General features: G+C 38.3%; 1 protein-coding gene across 1 annotated transcript in view; it reads right to left on the reverse strand.

The window, feature by feature from the left end:
• THADA (THADA armadillo repeat containing) overlaps nt 1–21,889 on the reverse strand; it is a 163,115-nt gene that overhangs the window by 19,342 nt on the left and 121,884 nt on the right. Inside the window, exons 32-36 of the mRNA XM_018085265.2 lie at nt 15,975–16,387; nt 15,525–15,646; nt 14,079–14,151; nt 10,834–10,978; nt 8,357–8,488 (exon numbers count right to left, since the gene is read on the reverse strand). Coding sequence (XP_017940754.2) covers nt 8,357–8,488; nt 10,834–10,978; nt 14,079–14,151; nt 15,525–15,646; nt 15,975–16,387 — 885 coding nt within the window. The remainder of the gene's footprint in view (nt 1–8,356; nt 8,489–10,833; nt 10,979–14,078; nt 14,152–15,524; nt 15,647–15,974; nt 16,388–21,889) is intronic.

Here is a 21,889-nt window from a genome sequence, read left to right on the forward strand (position 1 = left end):
ACTGAAGATGCCCCTCTGTATCTAAGGACAACAGTTAAACACTATTCAAGAGTCACCATTAAGCAATGAAACAATCATACTGCAAATGCAATTTTGAAGACCTAATTACTTCCCAATCAGATCTTCCAAAAGTTTTCATAACAATAGGAGGTATTTTTAGGATATAAAACTAGAATGTCAGGTATAACAGAAATATTACTACAAATAGCATGAAAATATGATCCAACTAGGCTGCAAGTCAAATACGCTCCTGAAACAGCCCTAAATTTATTCTAACAGAGAGACCAGATGAATTCATTTACACTCCTAGACCTCAATTCTTTCATCCTTGCGACTGACCTGTAATTGTTACCTTCTTAGAACTATTACCACAGATGTAAAAAAACCCCAAATTACAGCTTCTAGCCACAGTAAGTATTTCATAATCTCTACCACGTGTCATTTTGCTTTCTGGAACAAACTTCTTAAATATAAGGTCATCATAGTCATCAGGTAGTCACCAAATAGCACAGGTATTTACCACTTATTTAGTTTGCCAGAATTTAAATGGCCATCATTACACATTTGTCTCTCTGCATAAATCCTACTCTGTGTGCGTGCATAAGGAAGTACTGACCATTAAAAGCACAGAAGGGAAAAAAAGGTGCAGCCAGAGGCAGGGTCCCTTAAGCAGAAGGCTCAACATTCAACATTTTCAGAACTCTCTCCTTTTTCTGTGTGAACCCTATTCTACTTACGATCCTATAATTACAGATAGCTTAAGTATGTTATCAGTGATGTTACCTTCCACGGTTTACACTACTTTTCAGTAACATCTAGTGCTCTTCACCGTGCAGAGTGTTCTAGTAATTCTCAGCAGAGCACCCGCTGCCTCCCTCACTTGGGCCTGCTTCAGAGGATTCCCAGAATACACACACAGCTGTTTGACCTTCCTCCTGTCCTCAACATGCCTTATCTAATGTAACTGAAGAGATGTCATCACCTTACAGTGTCTCTGAATACAAAGTCCTACACTACGTTTGAATATAATACCACAAACTGCCGCCACTACTTTACACCTCTCCACTCAGGCCTCAAGTACTGCTTATAACACAGACTATCACATAGATTCCATGCATAAGCTTTTGAAAGTAAACTTAATTTCTAGAAAATCATCTCATTCTGCAACAGGAGCAGCTCTGCTCTGCTCCTGTGATTTTTTGTTGCTTTTGACTGTATCAAAACTTTTCCATACTCTCTTCTGCTTCTGCCTGGATGGATCTTGTCTATGTCTATTCTTCTTTCTACTGCTTAAAGGCCATTTGGATAAATGCCACCTCCCATTTAAACCCTAACATACTGTTCTTTCATAGCAGGCTTAGAAATCCAGTTCTGTTTAGTGAGCTGCACATCTAGTTACCAGAATGCAGTTATCAAGAGTACTCACAAAGCAGAAGAAATCCTTGAGCTGATTCCAGAAAAAAATTTCATTAACCTTCCTTCCACTTGTCCCTGATACAAGGAACATAAACATATTTTGGCTAATATGATTAGCAGGTTTCCATTAGTAACCCAGACCACACTATGAGAACTTCTGGACCATTCCCAAGCACCCATGGCATATCACAATACCTGACTGGGAGATTTTTCTGACCAACAGATTCCAAAATTATAAGCACCTCTCAAGATAGCCTGAAAATCATGGATGGCAATAAGCACTTTTTAAATGCTCTTTCCAATTGGCTGTTTTTTCTACCCAGTGCATTAGGAAGGATCTGAAATTGACCCATTTTTAGGAAGCTCTTAACTTTCCACACCACAGCAGCTGTATCATAGCAAGTCACATATTTAGAATGAAAATGTTCAGTCTTCTTTATGCAGCTGTAGCCACCCATCCACAGCACTGCCAACCAACCTCCATTCTCAAGCTGGCTAGTGGAAGAGCTCCAGGCACTTTCAGCACAGCTCTTTCTACAGTCAGGTTCTGACTTTGTGCTTTTTGTAAACCCCCCCATCAAACTGCTAAATAGAGAAGAAATTAAAATCTCAGAATAGAGAAGAAAATGCACAAGTCTGACTTCAATCAAGCAAAGGAAATCTATCACCTACAATCCTGCCACAGACTCCAGTTAATGCATCCTTAAACCAGTTTGCATGCAGTTCCCTAGTTTACGTTTGGGCAATTACCACTTATTCCTCAAAGCCAGACAGCTGGCAGAACTGGTTTTAAGACCCACAACTGAAGGAGCTGTCTGGGGCCTCAGAGGCCTATTAGCCTAACCTGAACATCAGGGCAAGTCACCTAGTGCATGAGAAAAGCTGAACCCTACACATTAATCTTTGTCCAGGATCAGAGTAACCTGACATTTCTTTTATTCACCACAGTCCTCCTATTTGCCTCACTGGAAGGTTATGCCAGTACAGAAGCAGAGCAAAAAGTGGTGAATCTGAACCCTAGTTTGGCAAGAGGATGAACACACCAGTCACATGAAAATGAGAGTTCTGAACAGACTGTTAACATCTCTCCTTTATATTTCATCGAGAGAGACACAGCGACTTAAAACTTGCATATTGCACACAGCAGTGTTGCACAGGTTCTAACCTCCAGTTATTTTCCATCTCCAATCCCACAGCATGGACTTAGCACTTTGTAAGTAAATAGGGGGTTAACCTGACATGCTGATGTACTAAAGCTTTAGGAAATCTATTTAATGCATTTACCCAACCATAAACATGTGGAAGAAAAGCTCCTTTTGCTACGGCCAAAATTTGCACTTATTTTAAGGAATAGTTTAAAAACATAGTTTCAAATGTCAACAAGCAGATGAGGCAACGAATAAAATAAAATACCTTTCTTTACTGTTTCCCATGCAATATGTGGGATGCTTTCATCATGCAGCTAAACACCACCGATGTCAATGGTATTTTTAGCATTTTAGGTTTGCCCAGCATTTACTCGTAGTTGTTTCACTAGCAACTGGAGCAGATGAAATCTGAACCACTTGTCCTGAAATGCTTCATGGGCCAGTTGTAAAGGATATTTGGGGTACAAGTTTTGGGATCATGCCAGTCACCCATGATTTGCTGATATCCCCTGTGGTGTCGATGATGACTGCCAGACCATTGTGCTGCATTAACATCACACAGACTGCCTTATCTCTTATCTCTTGCTCAAGTGATTTACTATATCTTCTTAGGGCATATATGTATGAAACCTTCTGCACAGCCTTAGGTTCACCAAGGAAGATTTTTAGAGGATAGGAATAAGAAAAAAATCTGAGTAGGATTTCTCCTTAACTCTTGATCTTCCCTTGACTTGTCCTACCTCTGCTAAAGCTTATTTAAACCATCACTTCCAAATAAACCCCCATGCAGATAAACCTTCTTCCGCACACATTTATGACAGCCACACAATTCTAGAATCATGAAGAAGTTTATTTTGAATTTACCTTGACTTTTCCACTCATGATGTGTGAAAAAAGAAATAGAGGTGCAAGCAATACCTTCACTTGCTTTGCTTTCCTTCATGCCAAGACGGCAGCATGGTTCACAAAGAGAAAGGTCAACCAGTCAAACAGTTAGGTCTAAAGTCTTTCTGAAGTCTAGAAAGGAATTCAGAGTCACCTTGAAAATATTTTAGTTTTTCAATCTAACTGAATATTTTTCTCCCCCCTGCCACCCCAAGCAGCACATTTTAACTTCTCCCTTTACACACATTTATACCTTCTAGTCAATAAACAAAATGAAAGTTGCTGCTGAAAGGCTCCTACATGCATTAAGATAAACCTGAAATACTGTGGGCCACTAAAATACAGGTTAATACTCAGCAATGAAGACTTCCATCAGAATCTCAACTCAGTCTCCTCCGTAGTGCCAGCCCCTTCCCAACAGGATGCCCTTCAGAAGGTGGAGTCAGCTTCTTTAAACAAGCCAGCTAATACTATGTTTTGTTTTGGTTTTTTTCTGGTGAATGAAAAAAAACAGGACATTTGTCATTGAAGATAAAAAGTAGAATCTATCAGAAAGGGAACAACCATCAGGAAAAGTGAGCTTTGCGTTGCCTTTTGTTCAGAAACTCCTGGCACAGGAGTATCATCTCTTGATTATTTCTTAAGTATATGAAATGAGAACAGAAGGATCGGGATTAATACACCTGAAATTATGGCCAGTGGATTAATACTGACTACACAATTTATAGCCACAATCCCATTTTCAGAATTACTCAAAAACTGAGGGAAATAACAACATTAGACTGATTTTCAAAGATGCTTACAGTGCACCCAGTGATGGTGGTGCTCACAGTGGGCCATTTACCCACCCTTGGCTGAACAATGCTCTGCTGCAGCCACACAGCTCATAGTCCATGAGCGAACTTGCTCATCTCTCTATAAAACTGCTATTTCACAATACACATAGCAGAAGGTTCCTGAAGGCCTAAATTATATTCAAGAAGAGTATTTAGGCTGCTAAATCATTCAGGCATTTTCAAAGGATTTACTCAAGTTTGCAAATCTAATTGCTCATCTAAGCTTAATTCAGCTCAATTTTAAAAATCAGCTAAATTGGTGCTAATGCTGACGACACTAAAAATGCTCTTAAACTCATTTTAAGGTTAATTTGGTAATTTACCAACATAAAGGTTAAGCTGACTAAAGGTATTTTTTATATAGAATTTTATAGAATTGCATTGGCTTAGCTATAATAGTAAAAAAATTAGTTTATTCAAATTTCTCTAATACAAGCTCATAACTTCAGGCAATAGTTCTCTAGATAAAAAAAAGTCACAGAGGAAAATGACATGAATAAGTACAGTTTTTGTTGCAGCAGTTACTTGAATTTTTCAGGATATTCAGTAAAGCGATCATCAGTAGAGAAAAACCCCTCCTATTTCCCTGACTTAAATGTGAGGAGTAACTCTCTTGTATAAGAAATGCTGCTATGAATAGGTCTAGACTTTACACAGCCATGGGTCACTAATTTAATTAGATTTCAAAGCAGCTATTCTACCTTTACACTGAATACAATACTTCCTGTACCCTCCCTCATACTAAAAGGAATAAAACAATCCCCGAGAGGTTTACACCTCAACGCATGAGGAAACAACAACAAAGTGTACATACAATACCTTGAGTTACAAATGGGATTTATATTGTTCAAGTTATTAGGAAAACCTTAACTACCTGCTAAGTTGGTATTTTTAGCAAGGAAAACAAAAGCTTTTCTCCTTTCTGGTATGACAGGATTCTGTTTGACCTGCTCTGCTCAGAAAATGACTGCTGTCAGCCAACCTCAGTAACTTCCCCTCCTAATTATGAGCTTTTGCACATACTACAAAATTAAAACAAGCTTCTCTGTATGAATAAAATAAATTTTAAAAAATGAAATTTACTGGTAACAATGAAAGTCCTTGCCTTCATAAAAGTAAACAGTAGGTTTTGCAGGGTTTTTCTTGGGGGTTGAAGAGTAGGGTAGAGCAAGGAGCCCTGCTGTGTATCAGTGTTTGGTCTTTTGAGCTTTTGTCCTTTCAAACGAAAATGGGGGCTGCAGTTTTCACAGGGTTCTTGTATCACATTTGTTACCATGCATTTCAGACTGTGTAAGCTTAGTGCTTTCATAATTTGAGTGATCCAAAGCTCCATGGATTAGTTACTTGAGGAGATCGGGGTTTTGCCCTCACTAAAAGCCATGAGGGAATAACAAGAAGCCAAGTTCATATTCTCTTCCAGGAGCTCACGGTAACATTTCAAAAAATTGCACAAGATAGGCGCTGTTACTGGAGGTGAAACCACACTATAATAGACAGGATCATTTGCCTCCAGTTTCACCATCTATAAATGACATGAAAATACCTATTATTTGACACTATCATACTGCTACACATTTATACTGTTGTTCAGCAACACGCACATAAAGGAAAAATGTGCTATAACAACTATATGAACAACCTTTGCAAGTAACTTTGTTATAGTTAACATCAGTCCAACTTCACATCTTGCTCTGCTGAAGCAGGACACTCATTCAGCCTCGGTCCAGCTTTTACACACAAGTGCACAACATTTCATACTCTATTCTTTCACAGGAAAACAAGATGCCAGCATACAGGAAGGGCAGGGGCAGGAAATCAGGGGTTCCTCTGGATCTCACATATGAATGAAGTACTTAGGGTGTTGATTCCCCAAGCTGACAATACAGTTCTTCTGCAGGCAGCTACAGTCTACTGCTACCTTACATGCTGTGTATACAGTGCGAGAGAGGATTTTGTGAAGAGTGGATATGAAGACGCTAGTGCCAAAATTTCTGGCAAGTCCAGTGCTTGTATTTTGTGAGCAGCATTCCTACCCTCTGTACAGCAAATTAACAGCAGTAAAAGACAAAACTCACCATAACACATTTCTACAGTGCAGTACATCCAGCAATTTGTTATCAAATAAAATGTTTAAAGAGAGCTGTTTCACGGTTTCTAATGAATTTCAGTGTATGAGCCTAGATTATTTTAAAATCAGTGCTGTGATGAAAAATCAGACTTTCAGGGTGCAAAAACTGAGAAAAATAAGTAGATATTTGAATGTAATTTAAAAATTCCCAGGACAGAGAGCACTGGTGATCCATGGAATGTCTAAACCACAGACCCAAACATATTGCATACTCTCATATGCACATGAAAAGAAAGGGGGTAAATGGAAGTAAACAACATACAAAGGTAAGTTTATTTTATTCTGGTTATAAATAAAAACCACAAGGGTAAAACTCCTTGCCCTGCTCCCTCAAAACTAGAAAGCAAATCACAAAACCTGAAGGGAGTCAGTGTGGAAAAAAGAACACAGGAAGAAACAACAATGATGTAAAATGGAGGCAAAAAGAAACTGAATTCTATCTTTTCAAAAACAGCATTCTGTTCTAGACACAGAGGAAAGACACTCATTTCATTACAAGAAGTGTAAGTGAAAAAACAGGAAGGTACAACTAAGTGTAATTAGGGGGTTAACAGAAGTTTGGGGAGAGGAGTCCCTATCCTATTTAGGAACATAGCAAATATAAAACAATTATGATGTTATTTCCTCAATTATGGCCACTTCTCCTTTGCAAAGCGGTAATTTGTAAGAGCAAGCACTGATATGACCTTAGTATTAATTAGTAGGACAGAGTTCTCATCCAGTTACAGAGAAATATGCTTGGCACTGGGATACAACAAGGAAGAAGGGAGAAGATACAAGAAGCCAGAGAGACAATCCAGCATTGTATTATTTCCAAAGGAAGTACCATCCTGAGACACTTGAGGATGCCTCTTAAAGAACAGTGCTGGGGACCTGAGGCACACAGACAGAGAGCCCTGGACACTCAAGAGAGCTGTAGCTGGAACTAGATAAATTGCCAGAGCTGTGATGACAGTGCTGGAATCAAAGATGTGGGATTTAACAGAAGGATGAAAGCAGTCCTTGACATATCCCTCCTTCTGTCATCTTCTACCACATAGCACTATGCCAGAACAGCACTAGCTCAAAAAAACACTTGCCACACGATCAGATTCCTGGCTACTTCTATCTACCAGAGTGGCAAACATATAATTTTGCTGCCTCTTCTTATTTTTTTTAAACCACAGAGTTGCTTTATCTCCAGCCTAGCGTGAGCTCACACGGAGATGGCTGACTAATTTGAACTGGCTGCAGACAAGTTGGTACAGGCATTACTGAGTAGCACAGACCAGTGGGGACCACCAGAGAGAGACGAGCTTGGTAGCAAATTCTAATTTACACACAACACATGGAAGAATGCGTCAGCAAAGACTCTCAAAGTGAAGCACATTAATTAGTTAAGCCTACTCAAGTTTTGTGGCTATTTTAAAATTAATAGGGTTGAGTAAACTAGGGCAAGCAGACAAAAAGGCCTACATCCTCAAAAGCACATTGTGGGTATGCTGAGAATTGTCTTTGTTGATCTGGATCTAAATGGATTTCAAGGTCTAATAATGAATCAGTGAGTTGAATACTGTTTCCTAGATTCCTATCTCTCTGTGATCAGGCTCTTATAATGACCTGGGATTCAAAGAGTGTCTTCCACTGCATTATATTAGACCAAAGCTGGTATTAAAGAAGTTTAAAAATGTGAAATTATGTGGTAGTTGACTCATCGCAGCAAGAACCATAAAGCTGAATACTGCTGTTGTTTTTTTCACATAGCCATGTAACCATATGTAAATTATACCAAGAACAGTAAAAGCAAAATAAGAAAGCATAGTTAAACTTTCTGTTATCTTCCATGGTATACATTTATAAGAGATGGATGGAGCACTTTACGGTTAGCAAGAAGTTTGTGATGAAAAGAGAAATACCTTTGCCTCCCAACTATCCAATAATATTTAAAAGCAAAGTTAACATACCTGTTTCTTCATTGCTCTTTTTTTCAGACTGTGCCACTTGTATAACTTCAGCAGCAGCATCCCTTACTACCAAATCTTCATTCTGCAGCAGTAGAACCACACATTTCCACAGAGCAAGGGTATCAGACAGTCCTACATTTATTTATGGAGAAAAATTAGAATTCTATTTCTTACATGCATTCAAATAAGTTAGAGTTCTGTTTCCACAGCTAAACAAAATAAATGCAGTGAAATACTGGAGAGAAACACACTGACAAACCACTGGCAAAAGGACTGCCAATATGATCAAAGTATTTTCAGCATGTGTGAACTTTATCTAGATGGTAGACTCAGCTTAGTTTAAACAGTGGGAAACAGGTAAGAGAATGGACCTCTCTATCTGGGCTCAACTGTAAGCCATGAGTGCTCTGAATTTTCTAGTTTCTAGGAGTGCAGAATTCCCGTTTGGCAATGTCAAAAATTTTGCCACTGGAGATTGACCAATGTACTCTGACCATGAATTTGCTGTTGCAATCTGCCTGGAGCAAACCAAGCTTTCTTCAGATAATGCCAGTAGTGCTGGATACAAATGCCATTCCCTGCAGGAAACAGGAAATGATCCCACCTCTCAGGGATCTACCCGTCACCTACTTCTCCCACATCCACTTCACCCCATCACTCACACTATTTGTTGGAATCAAGCCAAGTTAAATCCATAGGGTAATTACATACACACAGTTAAAACTAATCAGAGGTAACTGCCCAGAGGGAGGTGCTCCCTTGGTAGACCCCAAGCAGGCAGACAGCATATACCACCCCAGTGGCAATTCTCATCTCACAAGCAATAATCCACTTGCAAACCCTTGTGCCACTTAGTGCTGTCACACTGTGGATGACCAGCTGAAGTCACAAGGCTCCTAGGTTTGCTGGGGTACTTTTCCGGTCTTCTAGAACATCCTCATTAAGGGAATCTTCTAGAAGATCTCTTTTAGATGCAGCCAGCTGTTAGATATTACTTTCTGGTGATCACAGACAACAAGGGAGCTGGTGGTTCATTGTTGTGCTGGTTTTCTTCAACTATGCTATCAGTAGGTCTATCAGACATTTGTATTACAAGGCTAGCCAGACAATTGTATTTCACTGCTTGGCCACAATAAATTGCTCAAGGCTTTATTACACAGGCAGAGAAAGCATTCCTGTATTTCATACAACTTCCCTATGTGGGAATGGCATGGAGTATAATTATTTCAGAAAGAAGTTGCTTTTCTTCCTAACGTAACACACTCAATAATGTTCCACTGGCACAGCTAGGGCAGAATAATTATTCCCTTACAGATTCAATGGCCAGCTGCCCCATCTAGACAAATTTCTACAGTATCTCCAGCAGTGGTGGAAGTCTGCAAATGGATTTTCCAGAAAGACTTTTTTTGAACCCTCAGGCAGCATGATGGAGAAATGATGGGGTCACCCAGAACATACTGATCAGCATTCATTCTTCCTCTTATGAGCATAATAATGGAAGCTTATGGGAACGACTACAACTCCATTCCACACAACCACTGTCTCCTTAACTTCTACTTTTTACTGTATGTGGTCAAGCAAGATGATGCAGAATAAGGTGTAAAAGTCAAAACTGTTTATATGTGCATAACCCCTCTAAGAGAATGATTCTGAGCTTATATCACTACAACTAAACACCAGATCATGTCCTTGATTTGCTAAAATTCTCACTGCAGTACTGCTGCCTGTCTTGTTCAGGACGCAAAATAATTTCTTCATCATCTGTTACTACTTATTCTTGTATATCTCCTGGCTCCTTAATCACAAAATCCCCTTATTCTCTATTCACAGAAGGCAGGGAAAAACAAAAAAGCTAAAAGAAAAAAAACATGTATTCTGCAGAACAGACCTGAGAGTTTCACTTAGCTTTGCCTCTTGGTCAGTAATGTATTATTGAATAAGACTGTGTAAGTTTTGTTTCCTTCTTTCTTTGTTTTCTAAAGAGACAGCCTAACATTAACTTTAAAAAAATCATTGTATAATGTGATGCAATTATTAATCATTCTTACAGCAGAATGTATCCCCTCATTTCCAGACTGAAGCCTTTAACTTCAACATTCAGCCAGCACAGCTTTGTTGCACTCACAGTGTTAAACTAAAAGTATGTCCACATCACTAATACAGTATTTCAGAAAGACTGAAGTCAGAGAGCAATTGCAAGCTAGTAAATCTGTACAGCAACGTACAGTGGCCTGGAGACATAACAACATCTCATGTCCCCCTTCTGCAGAGTTATTGCAAGAAGCTGTGCACATGTGCTTTTTCTAACAGAATTTAAATAAGTCTACATGTTTAGTAATTAAATCCTATTAAAATGTAAAAAAAAAATTTGAGGTAATTATGTGTTTTGTCTGTGTGTACATAAAATGTATTGTATACATATATGTCATGTACTAATGGATTTAATCTAAAAAGATCCACAAAATAATACTACTTACCAAGAATGAGCTTCTCACTGATCAGAAGGAATGATGTTATACTTTTAAGAACTTCAGCAGCTGCTAACAGCATCTCTGTCTCTTGCTCATCTCCACAAAAATACAGTATCAGTTGAATCCATTTTTTCAAGACTTGTTCTGAAATCTAAAAGCACAGAACATGTGAGAAGTATGCTGTACAACCTCTTACCATCACACTGAACTACGGACTGCAGAAGGGATACTGCTCATTAGTAAATGTGGACTTTTTTTCAAGGTGCACTCAGAGCAGTTATGCACAGGCAATTCTCTTGCTCTGTCCCTTCACACCAGACTCACCAATGACCACACAAGTCAAAGCATATCTTTGTGTCTGCAGTTCTTCTAAACATGCAAGTCAAAGTCCGGTGTGCTGGACTATAACAAAGGGAAGCAATACTCAGAAGCATTCTACAGGTACACACATATAGCTGAAAAAACAATTAAAAGCTTTTGAAAGATGCCATCTATCTCAGCCTTTGATAATTATGCAATGCTTGGTAAAGGGATGCATGAAGCTCCATTTTTCTCCTCTGCTAATACTGGAAATGGAATTTTTTTTTTTAATAAGACTGTCAAGGTCTTTTCATTTTGAAAGCATGTGCATTCAGAACATTGAAGAAATCTCCATGTTGGCTGATACACAGCAAAGCCCACTGTCCTAAAACATGAAGAATCAGAAAAAAAGAACAGGAAAGAGAAATTTCCTGGTTCAAATAAAATCCAGTTGCCATCTTTCGAAAAACATTTAGTCCTCCGACATATTCAAGGAAAACTACTACTAAGTAAAAAAAAAAAAGAGATAAAGCTTCAACTCTTCCCAATATGTAATGATGACTATTAGATTTTTTGTGGAACAAATAATGTGCACTTTATTCAAAAACTGGTAAACTCTGCCCTGCATTGGGACAGCTGGGCCATAACTGGGAAGAGAAAGTCCTAACTTGCATAAGTGACCAAGAAAGATTTGAGATCCCCTGCAAATGCCACCCTTAGGAGAGCAGTGGTCAAGCTGCAGGAACCTCAAGCGAAAGTTAGAAAACAGAACTTGCAAAATGCAGGAGGTGGCACCCAGACACAGCATGTGCTACAGCTATCAGAAGGAAGCTCCAGAAGGGAAAAAAAAACCAAACCCAAATAGATTGGCACTTCATTCACAGGAGAACAGATGAAGCAGCACCAGTTTGACTGGGACACAGCTGAGGTATGTGCAACTAAAGTTTTGGAGTTTTTTCTCATTTCTTTCCTTTATTACTTATTTTTAATTAAAAGAAGTGAAAAACATAACAACAAAATAAGGTAAAGAAGAGAATCAATGAAAAGGTGAGTAAAGTAAAAGGGCAGACAAGTACAGGAAGATTCACAGAATCCCAGAATGGGTGAGGTTGGAAGGGAACACAGTGGGTCACCTAGTCCAGCTTCCCTGTTCAAGCAGGGTCATCCTAGAGCACATGGCACAGGATGGTCTTGAATATCTCCAAGGGAGACTCCACAACCTCCCTGGATGATCTGTTCCAGTGCTTAGTCACTCGCACAGTAAAGAAGTTCTTCCTCATGTTCAGGTTGAACTTCCTGTGCACCAGCTTGTTGCCTCTTGTCCTATTGCCTGGCACCACAAGAAGAGCCTGGCTCCATCCTTCTCACTTTCCCTTCAGATACTTTGGTGAGGTCCCCTTTTAGTGGTCTCTTCTTGAGGCTGAACAGGCCCAGCTCCCTCGGCCTTTCCTTGTAAGAGAGATGCTCCAGTCCCTTAACCATCTTTGTTCTCCTCCGTTGGACCCGCTCCAGGAGCTCCATGTCTCTCTTGTGCTGAGGAGCCCAGAGCCGGACACAGCACCACAGGTAAGGCCTCACTAGGACTCAGAAAAAGGGCTTCATCCAAGTCATTCACAAATAAGTTAAACAATACTGGGCCCAGTAGTGAACCTTGGGGACACCGGTAGTGACAGACGAACTAGACCCTGTGCCACTGATTACAACCCTCTGGGTTTATTCCTCACTGAGTAATAAATGCAACTTCAGTCATACTCTGTCTCATTCTGTGTGGTACATGGCCATGCACCTGCACTGCACAAACGGACAGAGCACGTCCCACAGATTCTGCTACAGGGGAAAACAAAACATAAAAATCTCCTAAGATGTTACAATTACTCAAATTTCAAACAGACACATCTATCTAGAAAAGACAGAACTTAACTTTTACCTTATGGAAGAGAAACAATCCCTTTCACAGACGCAAATACTGAAGCCCAAAGAAGGAATTTAGAGGGAAAACTGAGGTACCTGGTCTTTTACTAAGCAGAAAGCTCTCTCTGTAGAGATATCTTGGATCTCCCATGATTTACATGCTTACTAGAGAAAATTGTTTTAGCATTACTAGTTAATATTGTTACAGCATTTTTCATTAATTCCTCTTTGTTATTTTAAACTTGAAGTCATCAGATTATGCCTTTCTTTAACAAAAATATTTAACATCATAATTCATTTCCTCAACTCTTGTGTGTAAATCTGAGATTTTCTTTTTTTTTCATAATGAGACCAGATTATTAGCATACAATATGAATTCATTCTGCTGTACACTCTGTGAAAAATAACATCTATGTAAGGAAAAAAAAAATCTTCATTTTAATACAGATCATGAGAATTTTATTTTAAAATATCCATTAAATGGGTTTTGTGTCTTCAAAAATATTTTTTAAAATGTCTAGCACTAAAAGCTGCCTTTGCACTGCTCTACACATACATATGCGACATCACAGACTGACAATTTAAAATCAAAAGAAATCTGAGCTGGCTGGGAACTGCACCCAACCACTGCTTCAGCTTCCCATCCGACCTGCTCTGCTGTGGGCTCCACAGCAATCAGAAACCACAACAAAGTTGCACTTTAGTAAATGGGCTGGATTCAGAAAAAGCATTAATCACCGCAGGCATTTCCCTTTCCACATTATAGTGACCATTTCAGATGAGCTCAGAAGTTGAAATTAATCCATCAGAAATATTTACTTATGCATTTAAGTTTAAATGACTTTGAGAGGGATATACTGAGATGATATTCATGGCTTCTTCATTTCAGTACATAGCACTGCATTCAGAGAGGAAGATAAAACACCAAAAAAGGTGCAAGGACACAAGAAAACACAAGATTGGGGCTAAAAGAATCCACATTATTACAATCACAAAAAACTCCAGATTACAAAACTCTTAAGCAGCTCCATTTCCCTTACCTGATGATGGTTCTGCAAAAGATGGATAATCAACTTGGAGGCAAATTTGAGAGCTATGATTTGACCTTCAGTGCTGAGAAAACAAGGCAAAGGACATATCAAAAAAATCCAGCTATTTATGCCATCATCTCATCTCTAGAAGAAAATTAGCCAGCTCTTAATTACTTCTGATTATCACCAGTGGATATTTTTCAGGCTTAGCACCTGGAGTTTTTACATTACAGATCTTGATGTTAGCTAAGTTTTCAGTTGATATGCAAATGAAACATGGCTTTACTTTCACCTCTCTCATGTTTATTTTCTATTTACAATACTTCTTACAGAAAAACACATTTGAAAATGGAACCCAAGTCAAATAAACCAGACATTATTTTAAATTATAAACAAAAGCACCTCTTCAAGCTGCTGTTAAGCTGCAAGAATATCTCTTCTACAGCTGCTAGGAATGTTCCAGATGCAGAATATGCCAACTGCCATCTTCCGAGCCTCCATGCTGCCCAGCAGGGTCTGAGGATGGGGCTTCAGCACCGTGGTTTCTAAAGGATAGTCTCACCATGGGGAATGGCAACACCTGAGCAGTATGGCCTGCCAGTTCAGCTCTTTCCCTCTAACAGCATCAGTCAGTGTTATTTTACCACCAGTATCTTACTTCATTCCAGAAATGACCACTCCCCACCATAATCATTTAAACTTGAACAATTTAGTGCAAATCAGCAGCAAATGTGCATAGTTATGAAATGCTGTTCTACACCCTATACCCTAAATATTCACCATTGGTAACACTGGGGTTCAATGTTTATATGGCTTAAAAAACTACTAGAAACAGGATGTCAAACCCATAGAGCCTGGACACTTTAACCTTGTTTGTTCATTCCATTATGAATGGATGGACACAGACTCTAATTCAGTACAAACTGGATCCAAATTTTCAGTGCTTTCTGGAGACTTTACAGTCTGAATAGGGAGTGCAAATCCTACAGATTAGAATTAACCTTTTCTGCCAATCCAACAAGTTAAATGAGATCTGTTACTCTTTCTACAAATCATCTGCACATAAACCAGGATACAATGGATGGCACATTGGCAGCAAATGAGTGTATGTTTGGATTATTAATTCAAAGTTAAATCAGGTGTTTCCCAATTACTGTTCAGGAAGAGCTATGCTCACTGATTATCACTGGACAGCCAGAGCAACTTTTTATTTCAGGAACTGTATTACTGGACATTTACAGGGTGCTTTCCCATATGACTTGTGGGCCTTTCTAATAATTCAGATCCATGTCTAACATCTTTGAAAAATTCTCAAGAACTCTCTTGATTCAAACATGCCACATTCACTTTTCTGAAACATGGATTTTTAAAGGGTAGTCTCAAACCAATAAATTAATGTTTCAATGTTTAAAGTTTTAAAAATATAAGTATTTCAACATTCATGAAAGACCATACCTGTTAGAGATGTCTACAAGGTTTAAACTCCAGGCTAAGAGCTCATTTGGATTCATTTTTATAGAGCATTCAGTCTTTGGAAGCACATTTCTAAGATCCATATTATAAAGAATTTCCAGTACCTGCAGACACAATCCACAAACAAAAAATTTAGGGACAGTCTCAACATGAATGTGCACATTTGAGATCAATAAAACACCAACTTAAACCTCACTCCAAGAACACAAAGATTCTCTCTGGATAGCACTAAGAAAGAAAAGAGGAAGTTCTTGCTTTTACACAAGAACATCTGTTACAGAATTATTTCACAGCTCCTGTTCAATAAAAAAAACAAACCAACCACTCACCTAATTTTAAAAAACATAATGCATGTTTGAAATATAACTTTAAAAATTAAGAATATAATTTACTGAAAACATAACAAATGTCAATAAAGTAGCACTCTCTTACCTTGCAAAAACACTGGTGATTCGTTTCCTTCAGAGCCATTGTGAGAAGAGTGTCTTCCAAATCAATGAGTAAACATAATACACCTTCTCTTCCTTCTGTAATCTGCTTGGAATTTTTTTGTTTCGACCACAGTAGTATTGCTTCCAACACAAGCAGACGTACTTCATGAAAGTCACAGTGAAGAAGATGAGCTATTGACAAAGATGGCTTAGACATTTTCTTTGCAGCAGCTGAACCGCTGCCCTGGATGTCCAGATCTGCAGTCACAGGCAGCACTGATATTACAAGTTTGGTGATGCTCTGAAGATACTGTATCAGTCCTGGTACTACAGATGAGTAGGGAATACCAGACACCAATTCAGAGTCTGAAATAACTCTGTTCATCTCTTCCCAAAATTCATGAAATTGCATTTCTGGAATGAGAATAACAATAAAGTGACAAATAGATGATGTTACCATCTGCTCCAGATCATGAAGTTGACAAACATCAGGTAGGCAAAAGGTATCATACAGTAAATTCAGGTATAAAATTAAAATCATAGTTCTTCTTCATTTCAAACTGATTCCAAATTATAAAACAGCTTTCCTAGATATCACGTGTATACATATTTAAATAAAAAGGAATAAGGACACAAAGTTTTCTGAGAACTATAAATGGTTCAACATGAGTTGAAAGTTTCAAATAACTTGAAAAAATGTTACAGTACCTTGCAGAGTGCCTGTAATCTTTACAAATTATAGCTGTTTGAAAGTATTTCTTTAAATCAAGCTACTAATACAGTATTGCAAATTTTACAAGCTTTGCACTACAACTGTAGAAAGTGATTAACACAAATAATCTATCTAATATATTTGGAAAAAAAGAGTGTAGGTAGGTAGCTCTAAAATCAGAGATCAGACTGGACAAAGTACTGTCTGTCAGCCTACTGCGCTGCAACTGAAATCAGGAGAAACGATGGCACAGGCCATTCTGATAATATTGAAAGTCCCATGCTTTTAATCAGAAAAAATTACTATTAAGAAGATGCCCCTTCTGGATAAATAGACCTGTCTGGTGTGTATCAACCTAAAGAATTTACCGATTAAAAAATCCAGGATGCTTTCCCTATGCTTATTCATTTTGAACAGTTAACACAGCTAAGGATAAAGGAGTCACACTGTAATCCCTCTTATGTTTCAGCACAGGAACTGCAACATTTCAGCCATTCACACAGGTGCAACCTGTCCACAAGGCATAGTACAGCTTGACAACCTTCTCTAGTGCTTGGCCACCTCCTGGGAGCAAACAAAAAGGTCACTGCTATCTGTGATGCCAGAGGGTTCCAGGCTTTAGCAGAGCTGGCAATGTAGCCACAAAATGAAAGGAAAAAAAATAATCAATGGTCATCTCTCACACACTTAGACTGAAGTACTCATGCACTTCAAGTTCAACCTCCTTCTCTATCATCAGTGGGAATGAGTCATTTTATAGTATCGAAACCAAGGATTTCTGCCCAGTTCAGACATCTATATAGATTGTACTGCAAGAAAATGAAAATGCTATATCCCACAGGATTCAAATACAAGTAAGGGAAAATCATGAAGGAACACAGAAGAGAACAACAGTGCCACTGGTGCTAGGGGACGTTAGAAGTTTAGGTTTTTTAAAATTTAAAAATGCACTAAAGGTAAAGACAAAGATTAAAGCAAACCAAGATTTCTTCAGTATCTGCAAGAAGACAATTCATTGCCATATAAACTTTGCTAGCTATTTATAATTAAACACTGAGCACTGCTAAAAGCCTGTCCAAATATTCCTACTAAATTGCTAAATTTGCCATCAAGCTGCAAAGCAAATATGGATTCATTTTGTTGCCCATGAAGACATTTCCCTAAGCCTTCTATTTACAGCTAAATATCCTGCCCTTTCATATTCAGATTCTTCCAAAGCCATCTTAATTTGTTTGACATTTACACAGAAACTTGACATGATTGTACACTGTCTAGCACATAAGGCAGAACTGTTTCTGAGTAATTCTGGACAAGCTTCAAAGAAATGTAGACATATTGCCTAACCATTAGTTCTGTCATTTGTGTTTTCACTACAGTTTCTTTTCTGAACAGGTTTGATGTAGTGAAAGAAACTGCAGTATCAGTGCAAAGCCATGTCACAGCATTATCCTCTAGATGACACAGCTGACTTCCACCTCTTCACAATGCCAACTTGTGTATTTTATTTGCTACATTTTCTGAAACCCTCCAAACACACTGGTTTTATATACTGGCATCATAGCATAAACTAGCATTAATGCCCATGTCACACGACAAGTATCCAACAGCCAGAATTCCTTAATTTCTGAGCTGTCTGGTTGCCTTGGAGAGGGATTAGGCCTTCGTCTCAGTTATTACACAGACTGACTCCACAGACACCAGTTTAACAACAGAAATAATCCTAGGCAGTTGAAAGAAAAAGGTTCAAGTTCGAGCACCTCAGTTCAAGAAGAGAAACAGCTTCAGTTTTGGAGCCCTGCACCCTCTCTGCTTCCTACCCCTCAGCTGCATTTCAATAATACACGTCAACTAGCTCAGTTATTCAACCAAAGTGTATAATTCTATTACTTTCATATAAAAAACATAGTGGAGCTACTGACTCCTAGAACTACTACTTTGCAGAGATTGATAAAAGAGTCTTTGCTAACAGATCCTCCTTTTCTGTACACATCAGATCCTTCTGTTTTGGATGCCTTTTGGATGACTTTTTTTCCCATGCAATTGTGACAGACTGAACACTGTGGCTCATATATTTTACGGAAAGTCTCTTTAAAATTGGACGTCTCAATGGCAAGGCCGTCAGCAAAATAAGACTGTCTGCATATTTGCTTAGCCTCAGAACACCAGAAAGCAAATCCTTCTGCATTCATCTTGTGCTCCACATGTTCTCCAACACTCTTTTTTCACACAAATATGTACAAAAGGAAGGAATGCCCCTGTCTTATTACAATGCAGTGGAAATATTCCTGCTTTCAACTTCATCACTAAGAAATTTTTCCAGGCTTTCATGTAAATGTTTTCTCATCTGCTTAGCTTTAAGTAAACTCTTTCCTTTGGCTTACATCAAAATATCCAACCAAACCAGAAATCCACACTGGTTCCCAAAGCAAATGTCAGCCTCTGTTGTTAAGATACAATAAAGACATACTTTTATTTACAAACAAAAATCACTATACAGTTTGAACAACCAGCTGCTTTGAGAAGGAAGAACAAATTCTCACTGACCAAAGAAGGATCGTGGCAAACGGCAGTCTTGTCCAGGATGCTGACAGATTCAAAAGAGCCCCCCAGAATTAAGTGGATTAATTTTATTTAAATCTAAACTTTTTTCACCTCCTTGACAGCTAACATGCAGGACTGATTATGTACTTCTGTAGGATTCAGTAATTTTACAGTGACTGTCTAGGCTACTGCCATTGGACAACTCTCCCTATCATCAGGTGTATACTGTGTGAGGAGCTTTTGTTTTGAAATGTGATTAGCACAGATATAAGCATTTGCACACTTCTAGATAAATATTGAGAATAAATCCTGTATGCAGGTCCTTGAGCATCCAAGCCATCTTCCATCTTCCTACTACAGGCTCCAGAAAAGAAGAACAAAGCAGAGGAAAAGGGGAGAAGTTACTAGCAGCATCAGAAAAGTTACTGACACTCTGCAAGGGCAGACAAGAACTACAGGAGCAGCAATAAAATGTTGCTATGCCCGCAGTGCAACAGTTACAGGAAGGAGTCCAAGAATCAGAAAGTGGGATATCCATCATCATCATTCACCAAGACCTGCAAGAAAGTGCAATTATTTATGGACTGAGGTTAAAATCCTTTGCACTCTCAAACTACCATCTATTTATGGGTATCTGAAGAGATCATATGAATAGAGAGAAGGCTGAGAGGTAATCAGTGCCAAGAAGAGATTTTCCTAGACAAATACTAAGGAAAAGTATTCGCTTTCAAATTTTTCCTTTTTATTAAAAGTGGATTAGGCAAAGTCACTGCTAAATGGAAAAAAATGCAAAAAGAACAAAAAAGTCTATTTTATCATACTGCCAAACTAAGGTGACTGTTGATGATCATGAAAGGGGCATATTTTACGCAGGATGTTTTCTTTTAAAGACATCTGCAACTTCAACATCAGAAACTAAGCATCAGTATTCACAGCATAATTCAAAACTACAAACATGAGTGATTAACAGAATCCATGGATGACTTACCATTGAGGACAGAAGCATCCCATTGCATTTTGTACAGTATAAGGGAAAGTTTTCAATTAAAAAAAAAAAAGGGGAAAAAGAAAAAAACATTTGATCTGGACACTGAGACTGCTATTTTTCTTACAGCTTCTCTCTGGCACAGCACCGAGTTTTCCACTGTTTTGCATTCATACAGAATTGTAAAAACCCTTAGAGACAGTGCAAGTCAGCCAGTGGTACATGGTGGAATCTAAAGAGAAACTGATTTCAGAAGGATGAGCAGTCTCTGTCTTCACACAGGGACAGAATTTTAACTGCTAACAATAATAAATACAATGAACTCCACTTTCCACTAGTGTCACATTTCAGGTAACACCTTTTCATATTCCCTGTTAAACACAGCATTCCACCAGTATCATTCTCTACTCTCAACAACCCTCCTCCTTTCACTGTGTCCTCACCATCTTTCTAAAAATGCTTCAACTTTCCACCTCCTAAATCTGTGCCATGAGTTCTGCCTCTAGCATTTCCTAGACACCTCGTTGGTGTAGCACACCTCCATCTCCTTTCTCCAACCATTTATTACTCTTTTCAGCCTCTGTCCATCTGTTTTGTCCTTCTGTCTCACATTCATTTTTTGTTCTGTCTTTGGACCACCTTAACATAGTACATCCCTCACTTCTTCTGCCTCTGGCATTTTACTGTCTGGTAACTCCCAGTCACTCCCTGTGTCTTGGACCTCCAACAATGACATCCTCAACTTCTTCATTCTCCTGTCTCCATTGAATCAGAATACTGAGTACCTAAATACATTTCCTTTTGACTTCTCTAATTTAATATTAGTTGGCACAGGCCATTTAGATGATCCTATAAATATGTTTTAAATCTTTATCTTCCATGAGTCAAAATAAAACATTTATCCAGTGTCATAGTCAATATACCAGCACACAAAGTTTATATGCTTTCTGACATAATTTAAAAAAAATTACTTTCAGTTTGTCAGGACAGAATTTAAGTTTAAACTAATTAGACCAAATAACCAAACAGCTGTTAATAAGCTGCCAGTGTTTTTGTTCAAATAACTGTTTGGCCGTACTTCTTAAGGATCTAGGCAAAGAAAGTTTAAGTATGGCTAAATATTCAACCTAGTTATTCCTGTCAAATTTTTAGCATTTAAAAATTACAAGATTATAAGTTAGCCTGTAGAAAAAACCTTATTTTAGTTACCGTATAGCTTCTTTCCAAAATAACGAAAGAGTAAGAAGTACGATACAGAAAAAAGGTGGCCACAGCCTTCGAATGCTATTTAAAAGTCCTGCAAATCATGTACTTCAGGTAAAACATTTACCATATTCCTATGCAAAAAAGGTTTGGGCTTTCATTGCAACGCACTCAGAAGTTTGATAATCCATATTATTTCTACCAATGCATTTTATAACTTCTAATTAAAAAGGAAAAATATAACTAAGAGAATGGTATTTGTAGTATATATTATTTTAAACATGGTCTTTTGCTGTATTTGAGAGCAGACAGCAGACGGTTGTACATAATTGCCCATGTTTCTGATCACATACACACATACGTTAAGTGCACACTGTTTTTTGCAAACGTTTCTTCTGTTTGTGAGTAGAATTTAAGAATCTTAACCAGGCTACTTCTACAAAAGGTTTAGCTATTTGGAAGATAGTAAAAATAA

Source organism: Manacus vitellinus, unplaced genomic scaffold (assembly GCF_001715985.3).
Source record: "Manacus vitellinus isolate BGI_N305 unplaced genomic scaffold, ASM171598v3 scaffold_8_pilon, whole genome shotgun sequence".
Lineage (NCBI taxonomy): Eukaryota > Metazoa > Chordata > Aves > Passeriformes > Pipridae > Manacus > Manacus vitellinus.